Source organism: Odontesthes bonariensis, chromosome 15 (assembly GCF_027942865.1).
Source record: "Odontesthes bonariensis isolate fOdoBon6 chromosome 15, fOdoBon6.hap1, whole genome shotgun sequence".
NCBI lineage: Eukaryota > Metazoa > Chordata > Actinopteri > Atheriniformes > Atherinopsidae > Odontesthes > Odontesthes bonariensis.
The window spans coordinates 24239819-24261809 of record NC_134520.1 but is presented as its reverse complement, the minus strand read 5'-3'; the positions used below and the strand labels follow the sequence as shown (position 1 = coordinate 24261809).

General features: G+C 39.5%; 3 protein-coding genes across 6 annotated transcripts; all 3 read left to right on the top strand.

Moving 5' to 3' along the window:
• The first annotated feature begins 308 nt into the window (after positions 1 to 308).
• Positions 309 to 6936, top strand: cluap1 (clusterin associated protein 1). Its single transcript, XM_075484402.1, has 13 exons — positions 309 to 383; positions 800 to 877; positions 974 to 1085; positions 1318 to 1402; positions 1508 to 1687; positions 2867 to 2962; positions 3317 to 3400; positions 3548 to 3681; positions 3875 to 4016; positions 4309 to 4381; positions 4499 to 4609; positions 5546 to 5595; positions 6488 to 6936. Exons 2-13 carry the CDS (start codon positions 856 to 858, stop codon positions 6662 to 6664), a joined length of 1266 nt encoding a protein of 421 aa, XP_075340517.1. The 5' UTR covers positions 309 to 383; positions 800 to 855; the 3' UTR covers positions 6665 to 6936.
• An 800-nt stretch (positions 6937 to 7736) lies between these two features.
• On the top strand, positions 7737 to 10162 carry ccdc124 (coiled-coil domain containing 124). Its single transcript, XM_075484401.1, has 5 exons — positions 7737 to 7831; positions 8400 to 8577; positions 9034 to 9226; positions 9383 to 9488; positions 9578 to 10162. The coding sequence occupies exons 2-5, from the start codon at positions 8419 to 8421 to the stop codon at positions 9780 to 9782; spliced, it is 663 nt and encodes a 220-aa protein (XP_075340516.1). The 5' UTR covers positions 7737 to 7831; positions 8400 to 8418; the 3' UTR covers positions 9783 to 10162.
• A 1412-nt stretch (positions 10163 to 11574) lies between these two features.
• On the top strand, positions 11575 to 21567 carry kcnn1b (potassium intermediate/small conductance calcium-activated channel, subfamily N, member 1b). 4 transcript variants are annotated; one of them, XM_075485609.1, is made up of 12 exons: positions 11575 to 12429; positions 12945 to 13059; positions 13496 to 14602; positions 15030 to 15467; positions 16301 to 16396; positions 17312 to 17730; positions 17910 to 18051; positions 18207 to 18317; positions 18488 to 18615; positions 18739 to 18808; positions 19390 to 19495; positions 19602 to 21567. In XM_075485609.1, the coding sequence occupies exons 3-12, from the start codon at positions 13511 to 13513 to the stop codon at positions 19724 to 19726; spliced, it is 2727 nt and encodes a 908-aa protein (XP_075341724.1). In that variant the 5' UTR covers positions 11575 to 12429; positions 12945 to 13059; positions 13496 to 13510; the 3' UTR covers positions 19727 to 21567. The 4 variants fall into 4 exon arrangements, with proteins under 4 accessions (XP_075341724.1, XP_075341722.1, XP_075341721.1 ...); XM_075485607.1 differs by having other exon boundaries at positions 11575 to 12418; positions 19390 to 21566; XM_075485606.1 differs by having other exon boundaries at positions 19390 to 21566.
• The last annotated feature ends 424 nt before the right edge of the window (positions 21568 to 21991 follow it).

Below are 21991 nucleotides of genomic sequence, written 5' to 3'. Positions count from 1 at the left end.
AGGCGACATTAACGAGATAATATTAACACATTTTTCACAATACCCCATTAACAGTTTTAACAGGCAGCCTTTAAACGACATTTTTAGTCAATTAATCATATTTTTGACAGGTGTCTTACCAGGGACTATGGATGAGCTGCGTGGGAGAGGCTATCTGTGTGATATGTGTTGAAATGGCACCCGATTTCAAAACAAAATATATTTCGAACTGTTTTGATTCGACTAAACAAATTGATCTGAAAGCAAACTGGTATGCAATGCAAGAAAGACCAAATGTCGTCATTTTTGGCTTCCTCGCGCTTCCGTAGTTAGCAATCTGTTTCCATAGAGATCATCTATGGTGGAGGCAACTGATAAACCTAGCTTGGCTACATCAGTAACAGGTAATAAAATGATTTCGTGGAAACAGTAGGCCTTCTCTTCTTATCAGCTGACTTGACAGTTAACAAATATTATCAATTTCAAAGGTTAGCGTCCTGTTAGCAACCAACTACTCAGGTTGTTAGCCTTTTTGCTAAACTGCAGCTAGCGAGATGCTAGCGAGGCTGCGGAATCACTGCTATACTACTTAAACCCATATTACGTTCACTTAAACGCTTGCTTTTTCCATGTAATGTTTCCACTTAAATCCCAATCAGCCAAAAAGGACGAATAATTATTTTATATCACATAGACGATGTCAGCTTTTACTTAGCTAAAGCCCCTCCTGTTGTTATGGGCAATAGTTCCTATAGATTGATCACAAATGACATGCATTATTATAACTCACAAGCACCTATTTGTGTCTGGGATCCTCAAGGAACCGCCAAGGAAGAACAAGTGTGTGTCCTGTAGTAATTCTTTTTACAGGCCAAAATGTCCTTCAGAGACTTAAGAGGTGAGTGATGCCAGGCAGCTTCCTCAGATTTTATGTCAGGAAAATAGTACTGCTTATGTAAGAAGTGTGTAATTGGAGTTGTTTCTTATTTAACAGATTTCATAGAAATGATGAGGGCCCTGGGCTATCCTCGCTTGATATCTATGGAGAATTTCAGAACACCTAACTTCGCTCTTGTAGCAGAAATTCTAATATGGCTTGTAAAGAGGTATGCTAGAGCTTTTGGAAATAATAGCATAAGCAAAAATGAATAATAAAATGCCACTATCTAGAGGCGCGTGTTTTGTTGGAATTTTTACACCACCCACTTAACTTCATGCCTATCTCCCTTTTAGTTCTGCTGCAAATAGGAAAATCTTCTAACTAATGAAGGTGTAATATGATGCAGTGATATTGTTTTGTCATTTCCCCCCCATCCTTCTCTTTGTTTCTCTTTGTAGATATGAGCCTCATGTTGATATTCCCACTGATGTGGACACAGAGTCAGACAGAATATTCTTCATAAAGGCTGTGGCTCAGTTCATGGTAACTTCCTGCCTTAAGTTTAAGGCTATGCCCTTTATTTGTGATAGTAGACAGCCTGCTGTTAGTCAGTCGGTCTGTCTTGATTATTGTCTCACCTGCTTTTAGGCAACAAAGGCTCACATAAAGCTGAACACTAAGCGTCTCTATCAGGCTGATGGCTATGCAGTGAAAGAGATGCTGAAGATCACCTCAGTGCTCTATAGTGCTATGAAAACCAAGCAGATGGCTCTGGAAGACACAGTGGAAGAGGACAACAACAAGTTCAAGTTTGACCTCGGCTCAAGGGTGAGATGCATTTTTTACAATGGGTCTAATGTTTTGTTTATGTTACTTGATCATCAGTTTTTCAAAATGAAATTGGTCAACCTTTCAGAGGTAAGGAGTTTGATGAAGAAGAATTACAGAAAGTCATTTTCAAGTTGGAAACTAAGAGAGTTAAAATAAAGTATGTACCACTAAACTGATCGGCCACAATATTTAAACGACAGCTAAAGTAATGATACATCATAACAGTGACCCATGCCAAGTTAGGGTATGAATAAGGTTGCAAATCAACAGCCTGTTCTTGAAAAAGTTCAGAGGAAGCAGGGATAAATTTTGACTCGATTTTGAGGGTATCTCTGGATTAAAGATGTTCCAAAACTGTAGGTCTTGCTCTATCCTAGTTTGCAGTGATTAGTACTCACCAAAAAAGGCCACTTAGAGTCTTCATGATTGACAGCTGACAGCACTTGTAATGCATCAGGGCTGGACAATTTAGCTAAAGTTTTTCTGTCCTAAATAATCGTGTTTTTCTATTACATCACACACCTTGGGTACATGTGTTGCAGTAGCATGGAAAGAGATAGCAGCAGGATGCAGTTTGGGTAGAATCCATGCCAGTGGATACGGTTTGATGCTCTATGCAATGTTCTACTGGGAGTCCCTTGTTCCCAGCCTTTGCATGGATGTTACTTTGATATATAAGGCCTATCTGCACAATGTGGCATACCCCATGCTCTCCTTCATTGTTGTGGTATCTGCCTCTGGCTTTGGCCACGTTTAGCACGCTAATTGTCCGCCACACTTCAAAAATCATTCAAGACGTTCATGAACAAAGAGTCCTTGTCTCTCTGGTTTAGCATGTGTGGGAAATACTGGAACAAGTCTGATCCCTACTTTGCAACATGCAGCACTTAAAAATCTTTCTGCCCAAATTTTAGTTCATGCGTTGATGGATAGGGACTGTTTTGGTGTCACCGTCTGGACAATATTTAACAGGTTGTTTAAATACTGTGGCTGATTGGTAAATGTAGTGAAGTCTCACAGTTATTAAAACGACTCACAAATTGGTTTAATCATGTTTCAAAATGTTTTCCAGTTCATTATTTTTCTTTTTTTCTTTCAAATATGTTATCTTTGAAATTGTTGCTGGAAGAGAAAAGGATGGGTTGCTGTTAAGGTCTCACTTTGTCTTCGTTGTAGATATCGGATCTTAAAGCAGCTCGTCTGCTGGCATCTGAGGTCACATCCAAAGGAGCATCTCTGTATGATTTATTGGGAAAAGAAGTGGACCTAAGGGTGAGGGACAGCACGTATTCCAAGATTTCACTCCTTTAAGTAACACGGTTGTATCTTTGTTAAAAGAAGAGAGAATTATTTTAACTTCAGTGTTGGTGAAGAAAATTCTATGATAATGTTTTTACATCTATTCATCTCAAGCTTATCAACACCATACTGGCTTAAAAACACCTTTATCCCTCATCTTATATTTCAGCTCTTAACTATCATGCTTTCTCTCAGGGGCGATGGCATTAGGTGACTTTGTTTTTGTTAAGTAAACGTCATCTCAAATGACAATTTTGATGCAGCCTATGGGAAAAGACATCAGTGACTGTGTTTATTTTGCTGTCTTTCCGTTCATTTCGCTCACAGGAAATGCGAACGGCAGCCATTGCTCGACCTCTGGAGATTAATGAGACTGAAAAGGCTCTGAGAGCTGCCGTCAAGGACGCTTTGGTCGGTATTAATCCTGGCAGGTTTTCATTTTATTCCGAATTTTTTCCCTCAAATTCTGCACTTGGCACTTGTTAAAGAATACATTTTATTAGCAGTTAAATGTTCTGAATTAAATGCCCTGAATTGGCTGTTATGTTTGTGTTTAAGGAAAGCGTGGAAAAGACTAAAGAAATGCTGAGTAATGTCGTTGCCGATGAGACCAGTCTGGATGCCAAGATAGAAAAGAAGAAACAGGATCTGGAAAGGAATCAGAAGAGGCTCCAGACCCTGCAAAGTGTCAGGTCAGTTTGTGACCACACAGGTAGCAGCCAATAAAATCAAAGGAGTTGTTTCATTTTGGCTTACGAAATATGGAACAAATCCATTTTTTAAAAATGTTTATGTATATATTGTCATCCTATAGTTCTTAAACAACACTTAGACATGTAAGAATGCTTGCAAAATTGGCTTTTGGTTTTCCTCCTAATCTCCTAGACCTGCTTTTATGGATGAATATGAGAAGATAGAAGAAGATCTACAGAGGCAGTACGACATCTATGTGGAGAAGTTCAGGAACCTCACCTTCCTGGAGTCTCAACTGGATGAGTACCACAGACTGGAACAGGAAAGGTTTGAGGTGTGTATGTCTCAATCATCCTGATAAGCTCTTCTTATAGATTTTTCTGTAAACAAACATGATCAAAAATTAAAGGAGAGTGGCTTCTCTATTGAGCCGCACACAGGATGCGTGTCCCTCTTTCTCGACCTTTCTACGTGAAAGTTTTTTCACGAACCTCTGATGAAGAGAAATAAGAGTGATGAAATTAAAAGCAACCGTTACTCCTGTAGGTAAAAGAGTGGAAACTGATCCCAAGACTGAAATTGCTGGCTTATTGCATTTACCATACATCGCCATGTCTCCCCTGCAGGAAGCTGAAAACACTCTGAGGATGATGCAACACAAACTGAGAGAAGAGGAGAGAGAGCTGATGAAGGGTTCCTGTGAGATGAATACACACGCACACTAAGAACAAGAGTTAAAAACCCGATCCAATCCTTCTTTTGTTTTTTTTTGTTTTTTTTATGGATCCAAACATTTGTTTCACTTGTTTCTGGCAGTGAAAGACGAGGACTCTGACTTGGACGTTCCAGAGGACGAAGGTTCAGACAGCGACCTTGAAGAATCTCGGCCTTCTAAGCCACGCCCAATAAGAAACGGCCTCATGGCAGGTATGCACACAGGCTGTACCAATGTTCGTGATACGATCAACTTTTAATTGCAACTTGGCACATAAGATAAGGTGAGTGTTGAGTACAGACATAATACTATTCGTTATTTTTTGTTTTTTCTTCATAAAGGAAAACTCCAAAACTTCCGTACCTATTGGGCTGTGTTTTGTATCTGGGTAATGCTTACAGATACCATATTTTGTGGATTTCTAACCATTCAGATGAGGCTTTTGAATTTGATGGCCATCCCTGTTCATTAGGATTTACATGAAACAAGTTCCTAGAAACCTTTGAGACGAGGAAAAGAGAGAGCAGCGACAACTACAGGAGGACGAACTTTAGTTGATAACATTACCTCCATTATATCCGCAGCACGTGTTTCTGTTCTAAGAACGGTGTCTAAAAAAGTTGCTCTGGTTTAAGATTTCTCCTAGTATTTTTTTCTTAGTAAAAACTATCATTGCATACATGGCGACACGCATGACTCAGTGTGTCAACAAGACTGTTCACACGCTTCTCTAGCACATCTGAAAGCATCTTTAGCACGTCTCAGTCCATGAAGTGTGGCTCTGTATTGTGTTCCCGCAGTTTGGACAAGCACAAACACAACGGCTTGCTTTTTATAAAGCCACAGTTTTTTATTCCACATCTGCGACATAAATCCTCTCTTCCAAGCACAGCTGCCGCAGCTCTCGCTCTTGTGTCGAATGTTGTCTTCCTGCAACAGTTCACCTCCCACCTGATTTCAGAGGACGACTTTTCCTTTTTCAGACACGAAATAAAAAATCTGAGTGTGTCTGTTATCCCGTTGAGTCCAAGTGCCCTGTTGAATTACCATATAGCTGTTCAGTGGTGCACATCCATGGTGTTTTTGCCCATTATGAGTCAGAAAACAAAGATTAATTTATTTTGCTTGTTCTTTTTTCTTCTCACAAGGGAGAGGGGGGCGTTTCATCGGTAACATGCAAGGTGGTGACAGTGATGAGGTTAGTAATGTCTTGCTGTTGTCACAATACTCCTTCCTTCTCTTCTCTTCTGCTCCTCTTTTACGTGCTCTAACTGAGAACATGCCAAGTTTTTTTCTGTCGATTTGTGTCCTTTTTCTCAAGATGGCGCTCGCTGTGTGTGACTTGCTGTTTAACCTTTATTTGTCAGCCAACTACCGCCTCTGATCAGTTTCTCATCCCTTTTGATTACCTTCTTATCTCTCTCATTGTCATTCACTCCTATCAAATAAGGCCAGAAGGTCAGTCCCTCATTCCCAAAAACAACGGAAAGGAAAGGTTTGTGCAGGACAAGAATCCAGTTCACTCTTTTTTTTTCCCCTCCTCGTGTATTTAAAGGAAAAATCCATCCTCAAATTCTCGAAGGACCCTCATGTGCATGCCGTAGTTTAGAATAAACGTGGGTAACGATCACACTAACAGAGTGGAGCTGAGGCAGACATTAATGGTTGTGCTGTGATTTCTAAGAAGTACACAGAGAATACTTGTATGTTTTCATCAGCACATATATACTGTAGACCTCAGAATTAGGAGCCACTGAGTGAGCAAAAAGACACGATTTCCTGGCCAGTGATCCAGATGTTTTTAACACTTTTTTGAGTTTAGGGTGGATTTTTCCTTTAAATTTGGTAAATGCCATGTTTTCATTTCCAGAAAGAATTGATTAACTGATTAGATTGTCCTGTCTGATTGGAGTAGCAGTAAGGCATTAGCTGGTTCTGTGATTAGTCAAAATGAAAACGTGCCTGTGGTGGTTAAGTGTGGTAATTTGAGAGCAAACTTTTACATATTCAATCGTTAGACTGGACGCTTTGAAACAGATTTCAGCATTCTAGTAATTGTTGTAGCTTTTGCTGCTTTCCTCCTGTTTCAGACTGAAGACAGTGAGATTGATGTGGATGAAGACGATGAGGAAGACGAGGAAGGAGAGGAGCAGGAAGGCAAGGATTTGGAAGATGATAGTTTAGAGGGTCCTTTGTCCCGGAGTAATCGTCCATCTCGAGGAGGTATGAAACCCGCTCTGATGGAGGAAAGCGATAACGACTTCTGAGAAAAGAGCGCACATACATATGTGATCGAGCCGATTTTATATTCCATCTCAAATTAAACCATTTCATCTCTTGTCAAAAATATACATTATTATGATAAATTGTCGATATAGCGTATGTTTTTGAATATTTGTATAAAGTATTTATCAGAATAAAATTTTCATTTATTTGAATATTTTTTCTGTCTGTTTTCTCTCAAGCAGGACAGCAACACAACATGCGTTTTGTTTTTGTGGTCATTAAGTCGTATATTTGGTGGTGTGTGCTCTAAATTTCAAAGAAAATGATGGTACTTTTAACTTCCCTGAATCATTTAAAGAAATACTTCAACTAATGTTGAGTCTCATTCATTCATTTACATATTTTCCTGACAATAAAGTCATAGGTTTGCACAGTTTATGTGCTCAATATGAAACTAAAAACGAAAAGCTTGATAAAAAGAATCTGATTCTCTGATCAGTGATTAGGATGAAATGATGCAGCATAGTTTCACCCACAGAACGACTTAATTCTAGAGATTCACATATATTTTTCTCTCACAGATATGACATTTTTGATCATTTTATATATAGCCAAACATAACATTTTGACCTCACTGATTTCTTTGGGTTCTTTTTATCTTCTCAGACAACTTTTGTGAAAATCTGATATGTGAGGATATTTTTAACCGGAAATATAGAACATTTCAAATGTCACTTTAAAATTTGTTATCTTGGGGGTTGTTCTATTTTCTGGATAATCTAATCTTATGTTTGTTAACCTGTATATATAAATGTAAAACTATATCATTAAGTGTTTGTGTAATTATCGTAACACTACAAAAGTAGTGTAGTAGTATTTAATTTTAAATGTAAAGTAAAGAAGTTGAAGCAGTTATTTATTTATTCATTCTTTTTTTAAATTTATTTTTGGTAAGGTATATATTTTAATTCCAGCATGGATAATTTAAAAGAAAATTAACAAAGTAGTATATACATAAATAATAATAAGTTTAAAAAGTATGCTAAGTGTTAAAATGAAATAGCTGCACGTGTAAATGGACGGTTAAAAAAAACTATATCAATGACGTCATCACTGTGCGCGCTGGTTTTGGAGAGGAGGTGGCGGATGCCTCTTCGAAACAACAATAAACTGTCGTTTACTTGCGATTTGGTTTTCCTCTCATACTGGTATGAAACTAATTTTAGATTTAAATAATTATGTGTTGTGACGATTATCTGCTTAATTCAATAAGTAGCACAGGGAACGGTTGGCTTTTTGACATCCGGACCAGTTAGGTTTATGAGGCTAAAAGCGACTAGCTAATGCTAGCTAGCAATACTGCAGAGAGAGGGTTTGTAGTAGAGATTAAACGTATGAATTTATTAACTTCTTCGTCGTAGGTTTGTCCGCTTGACAAGCAATGTGTTTGTTGAAGTGACATTTTAAAACTATTTTTGATTGCCATGAAACAAGAATATTTTGCTTTTGCCACCTTGTTTACACGTTACATTAATTTATTTTAGATAGCTTACTGTTTCGCTGCATGTCTTAACAAAGCATAATAAACGCTGATCTTTTCAGTGAAGGATAATAAACATCTAAACAAGATGTCATCACTGCTTTGACTAAATAAAGTGGCATGTTTAATGTAATAAGAATTTAGTTATATCAGTATTGCACGCCTTTCTTGGGAAAAAAAATCTGTTGCTGGTCACTTTTCTGACATTTCCTAATTATTCCTTTTGTCGACCTTAGCTAAAAAGCAGCTGTTAGGATGCCAAAGAAGTTTCAGGGTGAAAACTCTAAGTCAGCCACCGCCAAAGCCCGTAAGGCTGAGGCAAAGGCGGTGGCTGATGCCCGCAAGAAGCAGGAGGAAGACGATGCCCTCTGGCAGGAAACTGACAAACATGTGCTTAAAAAGGGCCAGAGAAAGGTGAGCAGTCTCTCCCTCCAGAGGACATTTTCAACTGTTTTAGCTGATCTTTTCTAACTGAAGTTTCCACAAATATTATATGTTAAATGTTTGGAGTTGACAAATACTCAAAACCAATACAAATGCTGGCAAAGTTGTCATATTAAAATAGGAAACCAGACCAGACTTTCAGTTTTTGACATTGACAGGAACCCTGCTTTTGTGTCCTCCTGTTAAGTCTTAAACACAACCCTTTATTTACAATGGAAAATGAAGGACATGGTAAATTGGGGATGTGTTTGTTTCAGAGAAACAAAGGCCTGAAATGATTTTTCTGCAATTGTGTGTGTGTACTCGACATGGTCTATATGGATTTTTATCCACAGTGATATTAGGGGACCATCAGTGGAATAGGGCCAGTTTTGGGCTCAAACGATATGCAGCTGTTTGCCCTGAAACAATTATCTGTTGCTGCAGGATGACAAAGAGAAAAGGAGGATGGATCTCCTTGAGAGGAAAAAGGAAAACCAGAGACTTTTGGATGAGGAGAACGCTAGAATTAAAGGCAGAGCTCAGAAGGAGGCTACATCTGGTGGAAAAGTGACTCGTGCCCAGATTGAGGAGACACTTAAGAATGAGCTGCAGGAACAGGAGGAGATCAAGCCGAGAGGTAAAGTTGGAAAAGTGTTGGTTAGAATGAAAATTAAACTCTTTCTCTGGAAATCAAGTAAAACCAAACAATGGCTTTGTCTGACAATAAAACCTATAGACCATCTTTAACTATGACACCAACTGTGCCATGTGTCATGTAAAATTCCTCCCACAGAAAAAAGCCACTTGGAGACTCCACTGGAGGAGAACATTAACAGAGTTATTGCCGAAGAAGGAAATGTGGAAGCCAGAACAATAGAGGATGCTATCGCTGTGCTCAGGTACCAGTTGTGTGTGGCTCCTGTTGACATTTTGCTCACAAGTGATGTTAACAGTTCATTATTGCTGATACTGTCTCCCTGTCACTCAGCACTGGGCCTGAGGACATGGACCGTCACCCAGAGCGGAGGATGAAAGCAGCATTTACAGCCTACGAGGAAGCAAACATGCCTCGTCTTAAAAAGGAGAATCCCAATATGAGGTTGTCGCAGCTGAAGCAACAGTTGAAGAAGGAGTGGGTGAAATCACCAGAGAACCCCTTAAACCAACGCTTTGCCACCTACAACTCAAAGTGAATTCACTTTCTCCTATAACACCGATTGGGAAAACTCTCTGCCTATGCACATTGGAGACTTTCATTGGAAATGTAATAATTTCATTGGAAAATTAGTGTTGCAGATGAGAGTTTCACCGCAAAGCACCCATTAACAATCTCTCTTGTGCCAGAGGACTCGACTCCGTTGTTCCTTTTACTAGCAAGGAGAAGCTAATTTTCTCCCATTAAATTAACAACTGAAAATCATGCCTCAGCACGTGGCCTCTAACAGGGCATCTCAGCATCTAATACATTCAATTGCATTTTTTTTTTTTTTTTTTTTTTTTTAAGCACTTCTTGGAAGATCGGTCGCCAGATGTTTTGAGAGTAAATTATTAAAATTCACCACTCAGTCTTCAACATGTCGTGTTGCTTTTAACTGTGAAACCCAAGCTGCAAGGAGGTACATGCATCAAGCCATGTCAGATGTTCCAGCTGCTGCTGTTGTGCAAATCTCATTCAGAAAAGAAGATATGGGGGGGGGGTTACAAAATGAGATGAATTATCTTCTTTCAGGTTAGCACCGTCGCCTCACAGCAAGAAGGTTCCAGGTTCAACACCCAGCTGGGGCCTTTCTGTGTGGAGTTTGCATGTTCTCCCCGTGTATGCGTGGGTTCTCTCCGGGTACTCCGGCTTCCTCCCACTGTCCAAAAAATCATGCATGTTAGGTTGATTGGCATCTCTAAATTGTCCTTAGGATTGAGTGTGAGCGTGCATGGTTGTTTGTCTCGTTTGTCTCTGTGTGGCCCTGCGATGGACTGGCGGCCTGTCCAGGGTGTACCCCGCCTCTCGCCCATTGACTGCTGGGATAGGCTCCAGCCCCCCCGCGACCCGATCGACGGATTCAGCGGTATAGATAATGGATGGATCTTCTTTCAAGAAATAAAAGAGTTTACTTTGTGCCAACCACAGAATTTTGAAATTGTGTGGCCCAATGAGACTTTAAAAAGATGGCATTGATTCTCAAAGCTGTGGCCAGATTGGGGAGATTTCTATCACAGTATCTACATGATGTGTTTTAAAGGTAAAAATAACAACAAGGCTCTTTAAAAAAAAATGAAAAGATGTGTTAAATACGAGGGAGGCAGACGTGGTTGTACTGTTACCACTGAATGTAAGTTTTTGTGTCTTTGTTCATAGCATTTTTTGGTATAGTTGAAAAAAATACCTATTCATTACTAACAACCTCATTCTCTATCTCATAAAATCTCATTTTTTGAGATGCTGTGTGGAGAAATGTCTCTTGTAGAAATAGAATGAAGTATTCCAGCAGCACATTTGAAAAATCAGACTCAAGGAAAAAACAAAGGGTTGTAGTTGTTGCAACATTTCCTGAGTACGCTTTGACGGGCTTTGGTTGAAAATGGGCAGAATTGCTGCTTTTAAATCGATTTGTAAAATCATTACTGTGGCCAACGACGGGGTGCAGTGCAGCTGCTAGTGACAAAGGTTTTCTCTAGTGCTGCAACATTCATATCCTGAACTGCTGATGCAGCAAGCAGCAGGCTTTACAGGTTGGTCTGATGCAGCTGTGAACACAGACAAAATGTGGCTGAAGCTGCTTCAAAACAAGTCGGGTATAGGTATCAATATCAACTATTTTATTTGGAAAATGGGATTTAACGACATAAACCTGACAGCACAGCGAGGGTAGCACCTAATTAGTAATAAATTCTTTGAAAAAATAAATACATTAATTTATAATATATATATATATACAGTATATATTATATATATATGTGTGTGTGTGTGATGTTCTTTTTTCACCAGCCAGCAGTTAAGTAAAAGTAGTTAACCTTTGTGAAAATGGTACATTTTGACAACTGCATGATCTTAAATATGGAAATCAAACCAACAAAGTTTAGAAGTACCTGGGTGAGAGAACAACACCAGTTACATGAAGCGAGTCTGGCTTTGAACATCAACTGAGTTGATGTGCTCTTAAAACATTTTTATTGAAAAACTGGTGTTTTTTTAATGTTTCTTTTCCCACAATGATTGCTAAATTGCCCCCGCGGTTGTATTTGTTAGATCTTCTGGGACACTGCTGATGAGGCCTTGCACTCACTAGTTTGATTCATTCAGAGCTGCGTTTCAAAATGGACACTTTTGTCCCGCAGGCTCTTGAGCCAGAAGAGATAAGAGAGTATGCGAAGGCCTTTGAACCACAAAGCTTCAATGACAAGTTCAATTGACCTTTTATTTTCCACTTTGCATTGAAAGCTATTCATTCCTTTTCTTTTCCCTTGCATCCTTCTTGTCCATTCCCAATTTACAGCTTCGTCTTTGAGCTCTTACGTGTGATGTTCCGCCTTTACACTGGTTGATGTTACAGTTTGTTTTTTTTCTTCTCTGCACCGCAGCCCGCACCCTCCCACTCCCTTCCATTTGCATGGCAACCCTTCACCAGCCAGCTGCTGCTGCCCATTTCTTTCTTGTTGAATTCTAATCATTACTTTCAAAGGAGAAGGTCTCTGAAGCTCCTTTATCAAGTGTTGGAACTGGGAGGAGGCAAGCCACTGTCCAACACCCACTCAGACTTCTCTTCTCTTCTTAAGACTGAGGTGCACTTTCTGTCTCTTCCCCGCTTCTTCACGTTTGGACAAAATAGCACATGTAAGAAGAAGGTAAGGATTTTAATGTGGTGTCTGGGATTAGGTCCCATATCACCATACTTTAGAAAAAGCAGATATATAGAGTAATCGCAGTTAAAAAATATATTATCTAAAATAACAGATTTTTTAAAAATCATATTACAGTTGTCTATTTGTTGTCTTTCTAGTATTTATGTCTTATTCAGGGGTTTCTCGAAAGTTGTCGGCTCACCTCTCCAGTCGCAGGTTGACAAACATCTGATATTTTTGGCGATATTGAGTATATCTAATCGTCTTTGTAAAGTGAATTCAAGTAGTTTCCTAAAATGATCCACCACGTCCAATATAAATATGTTAGAATCCATCTTTTTCTCTTCTATGGAGAGAAATAAAGAGTGGGAAATTGCAGAAAATAGCCCGGTAACTGATTCAAAGCTTTAGCACAATATCCCATTATTGATCGAAGATTGTCATTTTATTTCTCCTCTGTAAGTGAAGTCTTCCGTGTAACTGCTCTGTGTTATTCTCTCTGCCTTTCGTATTTACAGGCTCAGTAAACAAACACAAGAGGGAGGGCCACATCTGCTCTTGACAGAGTGTTTCATATCAACAACCTCCTGAAAACAGCCTTAGATTGAACTAATCATAACTCTTACAACCATTGTAAGCATTCTTGGTTACATAAAACAAATTGTGATGTTGGATGAAAGAAAACATTGTTAATCTTTGGAAGAAATCCACAAGCTAATAAAATGAATTAGTATAAGAATTAAACAAGCTGCAACAAAATAAATCTACACATTAATGCATCTATATGTACAATTTCAATGATTATTAGCAAATGGGCATTAACAATGTGTTACACAGATTTTTAAATGAATGGCTTTTACTCGAAGAAGAGTGTTACTAATGTGTAGATTTAAGAAAATCTGAGCTGACTCGGATTTGCTTGGATCATTCACAGATCACTTTTCAACCCACTTTTTTGTTATATTTGTTAACGACTGCATTGTGGGCATCATTAAGCTGCACGATCTTTGATGTTTTATTAGAATTCTTTCACTTTTTATTGAAAAAAACCTCTGTGACATCTTTTAAGCTTTACAGTGATGCCATGAGGTTGATTCTGGTTAAGCCCACCAATGCAACGCGACGTCTTGACTCAACAGGCGAGGTTCTGCAGGATGAGGACCGTGAACGCTGTACCTCAGGAGGTCCTAAGGAGAAGCAGGTTCCATACTCTGGAACCTCAGATGAAACATCTTCATCCCCACAGGAGAAGAGTCAGTGTTTAGCTGCGTCCTCACTCTATGGAAGATCTAATGGAATCAGTCCCCCGAGAGGATCGGCTCAGATGTCTCCACTGAAAAGCCCAAACCTCACCTTATCCCAGCTGAGTGACCAGGACTGGCTTCTGCTTTGTGGCCAGGTCAGCAGCGTAGGAGATGATCCACCCTCAGCTCGAAAAGCAGGGACCAGTGTGGGACATCCACACCACAATGAGAGATGTGGTTGCCCCTGGCCTGACGCTCACCAGCATTCAGAGGCCTCCAGTTTTCAACCGCTATCAAAGCAGAGCACAGTTCAAGACGACCTCTCTAGAGTAACAAATAAGAGAAGCCTCTCATCCCGTCATATCCAGCCTCTCTCTCAAAACCCCCACACTGGCCAGGTTTTAGCACGACAAACAAATGAAAGAGATCTTCAGAAACTCCCAACACATCATCCAAAGGATAATGTGCCTCGCTCCATTGACAAAGACTGTAAAAAGGAACATCTTTGCAGTCATTTAAAGCTTAAAGACAGCAGCAAAGCAACTCGTCTAAATTTGTTCAACATTCCTCCAAACTCCATCGAGTGTGTTAACACGAATAAGAAACTTCAGCAGCAGCCTCATCCTGCAGTCGGTGCAGACGTCAGCTGGAGAGAGCTTTTCTGTAAAGAACCCCTGTTGGTTCAGCAATGTCAAAGGAGAGACTCCAAGGGCTCGACAACCGACGATCAATCCTGCAAGGCATCTGGAGATCCGTCCTTCATTCTCAAGTGCCGCCATCTCCCTTACAGTCGCCCAACCAGCGCACAGTGGGCAAAGAGCTCGTCCACAGCTTTCAGTCAGAAAAGTGTGAAGTCTTTCTCCACCAGCCAGTGTAGCTCACTGGAAAACCAGGAGTTAGTGGAGGAGAGAACAAAACAGCAACATAATCAGGTACATTATTTCTCTTATGTGCTTCCACTCCTGCAATTTCTGGTTAAATTCAGCTGGACAATTTTCTAGGTTTCAAGTTTGAGGGAGAAGTTGAACTTTTATCGAGCAATTTCAGTTTTAAAATGTAACATCAGAGTTAAGTGATGGATTCTTTGAAGATCCCTCACCATGACAGTCTGGAGTTAATATGATAAAATCTTCCTTTGGGGAGTATTTAATTTTCTCTTGAAGGCAATCGTAAAAAAACAAGTTGAGTGCGAGACTTTTGCACGATCGCATGTCTGCAGTAAATCTGACATAAAGGCTAATCATCCTCTTCATGTTCTCATCTCTCCGTGAACAAACAGCATGTTGTCTGCTTCATCACATGACCTGTACTGACAATCTTCCTTCCTCTTCCTTTCCTTCATTTTGCCTCCTTTCGCAGGCAAACGCTCAGCATCTTAGTGGATTGAAACTGTCCCTCCCCAAACACTCTCCTCCACTTCCTGACACCTCAGAAACTGGCAACATACTAAATGGGGATGCAGTGCGACCACTGAGCAGCCAGGGCACTTTGAGATCTAGTCTTGCAGATCTTCAATCAGACCAGCAGCCCCTTCAGCTTCTTCACAGTGCCATCCTCGAGGATGCTTTATCCAAGGTCATCAGAGAAGACTCCAGTAAAGCCAACAGTGAGAACGTAATCAGCGCAGAAGCTAGCGTACCACAGAAAAAGACCAAGGACATAAGCTACCGGCTGGGTCAGCGGAGAGCTCTCTTTGGAAAGCGCAAACAGCTGAGCGATTACGCATTAGTCTGTGGGATGTTTGGAATTATTGTCATGGTCATCGAGACAGAGCTGTCAAGGACATTTTACAGCAAGGTACACTGCTGACATGTTCAGACATACAGCTTTTCATTTATACTGTAGTGCCGATTGAAAGAAAAGGCTGCACAATGACTTTCAGACTGCCGTATGTTCCCATGATTTGCTCAGTAAAGTTTTTAAAGCTGGACAAGTAGGGAAGCCTATCAAAGAAAGGTTCCCTAATCATTTTAGAATGGCTCTACTAAAAGAATTTATGCCAACCTTGCAAGAATTTAAGGTTGAAAAGATAGACCTGAACATCTAACATATATTCAATGCTCAAACAATTCACATTCTACTGAGTAAAACTATTCAGCACCAGGTATGTTTCACTTTGGTACTGTATCATAGAATTTTAAATCTGGTGTCTGTGTTGTCATTCCATTGAACTCAGAACAATCTGCAATGACTGGTTTACCGACTTACACAGTCATCGGTAAAAAGATTTAAGGCTTAAAAACCTGGGATGGGCGTATAGAAAGATTGAGCTGCTGTCTTCAGAGGAAGATTTAAGTCTATAAAAAGAAACAGCCATGTCTAGCATAGATGATAACCTCATCCTACAACACCAACACATGTTTTTTTTTTACCCATGCCCCCAATTGCACTCAGAAAGACAGGAAGAGAGCACTTCCAGAGTTGCATTTGTAAAATCTATTCAGATTCGCAGAAAGATTAGACAAATGTTCCACGCTGTGGGTTTATGTGACATTTTCCTGGCAACTTTCCTATCAGAAACTACCTACTGTAGTGCTAAGTTTAATTAGAACTTATCTTCTACAACATTTTTAGTGCTGTTCAAAGCAGGCTGCACTCACTATATTCATATTTTTGTCTCCATTATGTAGGAATCCATGTATTCATATGTACTGAAAGGCTTTGTCAGCGTTTCTACCGCCATTCTTCTTGGACTCATTCTGATGTACCACGCAAGGGAAATCCAGGTGCAGTTGTGATAAACTTATGATTTATTTCCTTTTGCTGTTTGAATGAAAATAATCGAGGCAAAGCTTGGAATAACCGATGTTGAACACACTTATTGTAAGTCGCCGTAATCTAATATAATAAAAAAAACATGTCAATTTATGAGTAATCCTTTTAATTCTTTATTGGCTTTAGTATCAATAATCTATTATAACATAAATGTCACACGCCTTCCAGAAGCTTCTTTTTTCAGCTTGATGATGATCCTGGAACAGGTGGATATAAATTGGTTTTGATTAAACCCCACTTTTACTTTTTTTTTTTATTCCACGTGGGGATAATAGCATTCAGATCAATAAATATTCCTAAATTTTGATTCTAACGCACAGGGCCGGACTATAAGATAATATTTCATCCCCCATCTCAGCTAATGACAGTATATAATGGTGCAAATAAGTCAGTAAAATTCAACTTCATTTAGATAAATGAACCAGTGCCTTTTGGGACCTTTTATATTTGCTTGTTTGGTCCAGTTTTTCATTGCTTGTCTATCCTGGGACACAAAAATCCTATTTATTTCTCACAGTGTGTTTTTTTTTTTTTAATTTATCAGAACATGTATTGCTGCTCTAAGCAACACACTTGATTAGATCATTTAATAAGCACAAAACAAAATCACTTGAAATTGAAATAATCTTTAAATCAAGACACGATAGACACCACTTCTAAACCAGTCTCTTCACTTTTTATCATTGACTGTGAGAGACTTTGACTTAAGTGATCTATCGTTCATATCAATGAAGCAAGAAGATAAAAAAAAAGGCAGAACAAATAGGTAAATCACAGATAGTTCTCTTTTTCTTCAGTTGGGTTCAGAGTTAGTGCATTTGAAAGAATCTGTGAATACCAGAAACCTTTAGTTTCTTCTTTTTCAGCTCTTCATGGTGGACAATGGGGCGGATGACTGGAGAATAGCCATGAACTTGGAGCGGATCCTCTTAATTTTGTTGGAGCTTGTAGTCTGCGCCATCCATCCGATCCCGGGTCAGTATGTGTTCACGTGGACAGCACGACTGGCCTTCAGCTACACTGCCTCGGTTGCAGACGCTGATGTCGACATCGTCCTCTCGGTGCCAATGTTCCTGCGCCTGTATCTGATTGGGAGGGTCATGCTGCTCCACAGCAAGCTGTTCACAGATGCTTCCTCCCGCAGCATCGGGGCGCTCAACAAGATCAACTTCGACACACGTTTTGTCATGAAGACTCTGATGACCATCTGTCCCGGCACAGTTCTGCTAGTCTTCAGTGTGTCCTGTTGGATCATAGCTGCTTGGACAGTCCGTGTATGTGAGAGGTATTGACATAAAACCTCTCGTTTTACTTCAGTCTCAACAATAAGTTAACATATTTTCCTGTTATTCAAGTGGCAGGCATGTATTTAAGTAAAATCCTTGGTAGTCTTCCGGTAAATCATTTTCTCTTTTCAGCCTCTCTTTAGTTTTAACACGAACTGCTGGTGTCCTGTTTCAACAGGTATCACGACGCGCAGGAAGTAACAAGCACCTTCCTTGGAGCAATGTGGCTGGTCTCAATCACTTTCCTGTCCATTGGTTATGGAGACATGGTCCCTCACACCTACTGTGGAAAAGGGGTTTGCCTGTTAACAGGAATTATGGTGAGAATAAGACTTTTACATTCCACTCAGACATGTACCAAAGGGTTATAAATTGAGTAATAAGTATAGAACCTGCTTTGAAATGGCAGGTTGCACAAATGATGCAGTGAGTACATCACTTCGTTGATGTTAACTGTTGGTCCTCTTTTCCTCAGGGAGCAGGTTGTACAGCCTTAGTGGTAGCCGTTGTTGCAAGGAAGTCAGAGCTCACCAGAGCAGAGAAACACGTCCATAATTTCATGATGGATACCCAACTCTACAAAAAGGTCTGTTTACTCTCAGAAATGCAAATTAAGTTGACAGGAAAATATCCCGCATTTTGCCTCTAAACGGCGGTCAGTTTAAGATTTAGTTTGTTTTCATTCTCAGTTATGTCCTACAAATGAACCTAACTGTCTGCTCCGCTTTTTTTACTCCCATGATTTTGCCTCCTCAGGTAAAGAACACAGCAGCAAATGTACTGAGGGAGACATGGCTCATCTACAAAAACACCAAGCTGGTCAAAAAGATTGACCATGCCCGCATACGTCACCATCAGCGTAAATTCCTACAAGCCATCCACCAGTAGGTTCTAACATACTGTAATGTGCTGTAAATTTATGAGTGAAGATGTTGCCAAGACAAAACGTCCACTGCTTTTATTTAATTGGAGACAGAAGTGACTGTGCCTTTGGTTTTTAACTTTAGGCTGCGCAGTGTCAAAATGGAGCAAAGGAAATTAACTGACCAGGCCAATACGGTTGCTGATATTGCTAAGGTTTGTGTATGCAGTTTCTTTAATCAAAGATTTGAAAAATGTTTAACTGAAACAACAGTAAATATATATTTTGGCTTTAATGCTAATCCTGAGAAGATTCTTATCATTTTTGAAAATCTGTGTATCCTTGATGTTTATTTTATCATTTTTTATAAACAAAACCTTTTTGAGTTCTGATTGACCCCATTAAATTTCCCTTTATGAGATACTAATTTTAAAAACATTCGGCACATCATTTAACTTTGATGGGGTCCCCTGAGGACCTAAAGTAATACTGCAACAATAGCTCGAGAACTTGAATTAAATGTAGTTTTCATATATCCTTATATTTCAGCCATGGCTTAATCTTTATGTGATTTGACACATAAGAAATCCGACTTTACAAATCTGACTGGTGCACAAACAATTTATTGTATTTAGCAACCATTAAAACAGAATATCAATTCAAACATTAAATCATTAATGTAAAGCTTTGTAACAACTTGGAGGGCTTTTCAGTCAGTTGATGACACTGGAAAGCCACAGTCTGAAAGCCACCACAACATGTCAGATGGTTGTGACGTTTCTGTGTTGCTTTCCAGACTCAGAACATGATGTACGATCTGGTGTCAGAGCTGCAGCACCGAAGCGGGGAGCTGGACAGGAGGATCGTGGCTCTGGAGGAGAAACTGGACTCAATGCTTCTCGGTGTGCAGTCGCTGCCTGTTGTGCTCTCTCAAGCAATAACAAAGCTACAGAAAGATTTCCTGGATGACTTGGCCTGTCGTGTTCACTTCCTTTCATCCTCCCTCAGCTCTGACTGCTGCTCAGCGCCTGCCAAGCAAATCTGCCCAGGATCCACCACACCGGAGACACCACACAGCTGATGGGCCTCACTCAGTGGTTTTCACCTTAACATGTAACTTTTTCATGCTGTGAAAGACTTTTTAAACACGGACTCTTTAACATCTTTATACACATCAAAGCTACGAGTCACATAGTGAACAACTACAGTAGGAGGGAACGTATCTGTAGTGGGAAAAATAACAGTGTAACTCCTCTGCTCAGGGTTTTACAGACTGTCTAGGGAATGGATTGTCACAATTTTAATAACAAAAAAACAAAACATAATTCAGTCCAATCAAGACAAGTCGGTAATAAACAGTATAAAGGAGAAAATGTTTTTTCTTTGTTGGGATCCTTAGGTAGACCATCTCTCTTTTATTTTGAGCTTCTGTCAATTATTCTTCACACATCAGACGTGTTGCAGTAGATAAATCAGAAAAGGCAGCTGCTCTTATTATGGAGCGAGTTAAACCAGTCCAATACATGTTGAAGATAGGTGAGAAACTGTATCCTAGACTTTTGCTGGAAACACTTTGGAGAGAAAAAAAATCAGAGCAGGAAAAATAGACTAGATCTAGCCCAAAAGTAACAATGAATAAGGAATATGTGTCATTAGAAGTATATCATGTTGAAACTGTCCACTTAATTAAACTGTGTGTCATGTCAGACAGAAATTAAAATGTAGTCAGGAAACATTGTCATCAAGCTCTAATTGGAGGAACACGTGCATTTATGTAATCAACACACACGAGAAGAGCACTCAGAGACCACAAAACTCCAAACGCCAAACCCGATAGTCCACCCTTTCTTTGTGAAAATTCACATTTGGGATAAAAGTAGTGGATGGAACATAGTGTCTCACAGTGTTTATTGAGCTGTGCCAGTGGTTCCTGTTTTACTGACATAAAATCCCACTAGAACCAACATCTGGTGGCAAATCAAAGACTTCAAAAGGTTTTTGAAATATTAGGAGGAGCAGTTCTGATGATGGTTGTCACAGCATCACAGAAGAGGGCTTGTTATCCTGTTCGTATGACTGTGAAAACTAATGAGAAAGTCTACATCTGCTTGACGGCTGAGTTGTGCAGGGCAGTACCAGGACTGAATTTGTGAGTCTTTACATATGTGAAGCAGAGTGGTCTTACAAAACAGCATGACAGAAAATTCAGAACAGCAGCCAATGTTGTGGAGTTTACCTCTATTTCAACGTTCTGTCTGTTTGCCTTAACTAATTATTGACTTTGCTAGCTGCATGCTCTTTGATGGCCAAAGCTGAGGAGGTTGAAAATGTGCTGGACCCATTTTTACGCCACCCACCCCTTTTATCAGAGCAATAGTCTGGAGTGATTTCCATTTTTTCATTAGCCTTGCAATTGTCTGGTTGTGTTATTTCTGTGGAGTACTTCTTCATGAAGCGTTGCTGCTACGTGTAACTTTTCCTTTTGTTAGACCTGGTTTATCTATAAGTAGGCCCATTATAGTCTCTTTTGTTAGGATGGCTTTGGCTCAGGTGATGGAGCCACTCATTGTAAGTTGGTAGTTAGACCCTTAGGGAAAACACTAAAAACGTTTCTTGTAAGGACAGACATGTACCAGTACTGGTGTTGGCATGTGTGTTAACGGGTCAATGAAAAGTGTAAGGATACACCAAACTGACTAAGGTTAAGGCACTTTATGATTGTTGACTTATCTTTGTAGACATTTCTATTTGTTTTGCTCTGGCTTTAACCTACATACTGATATTTTATCCTTTATGTATCTCAGTCTATATCTCAGAGAGCAGCTAGATATGACAAATATACTGAAGTATCTTTCCTAAAATGGATGTATACTTTTATAGCAGGTAGGCTACACCGTATTTTGTTTTGCAATAGAGCGATCCAGCATGTTTAAATTCTTTATAATAAAGTCTTTTTTAAGAAAAACTAAACTGTATTTTTATTTTGTAATCAAAACTGGGGTAATGAGTAATGTAGACATTTACAAAAATTAGGCAAAAACTATAACAAAGATGGAGTGAAGATTAAAGTTTTTTTTAATGATTATTCTACCTCTAATTGAGCATTTAACACTAGTAATTAACTCGGTGTAAAGTTGTCACAACATTAATAATAATTATTAGTTTATAGTAAAGAAAACCCATCCAAAAAGATCGTTTTGTCATAGTAGAGCAAAGTAAGAAATTAACACGTGAGGAAGGGAAGTGTCCTACACGTTTCTCACACCTCGGCGACACTTCCCATTTTCTGTTTTACCATCAACTGCCTTATTTACTTTGAGCTCCCGCCAAATTGAGGGCGACGCAATTAAAAATCCTTAATCAATTTATTAAAGTGCAACAAGAGTCTCTACATATAA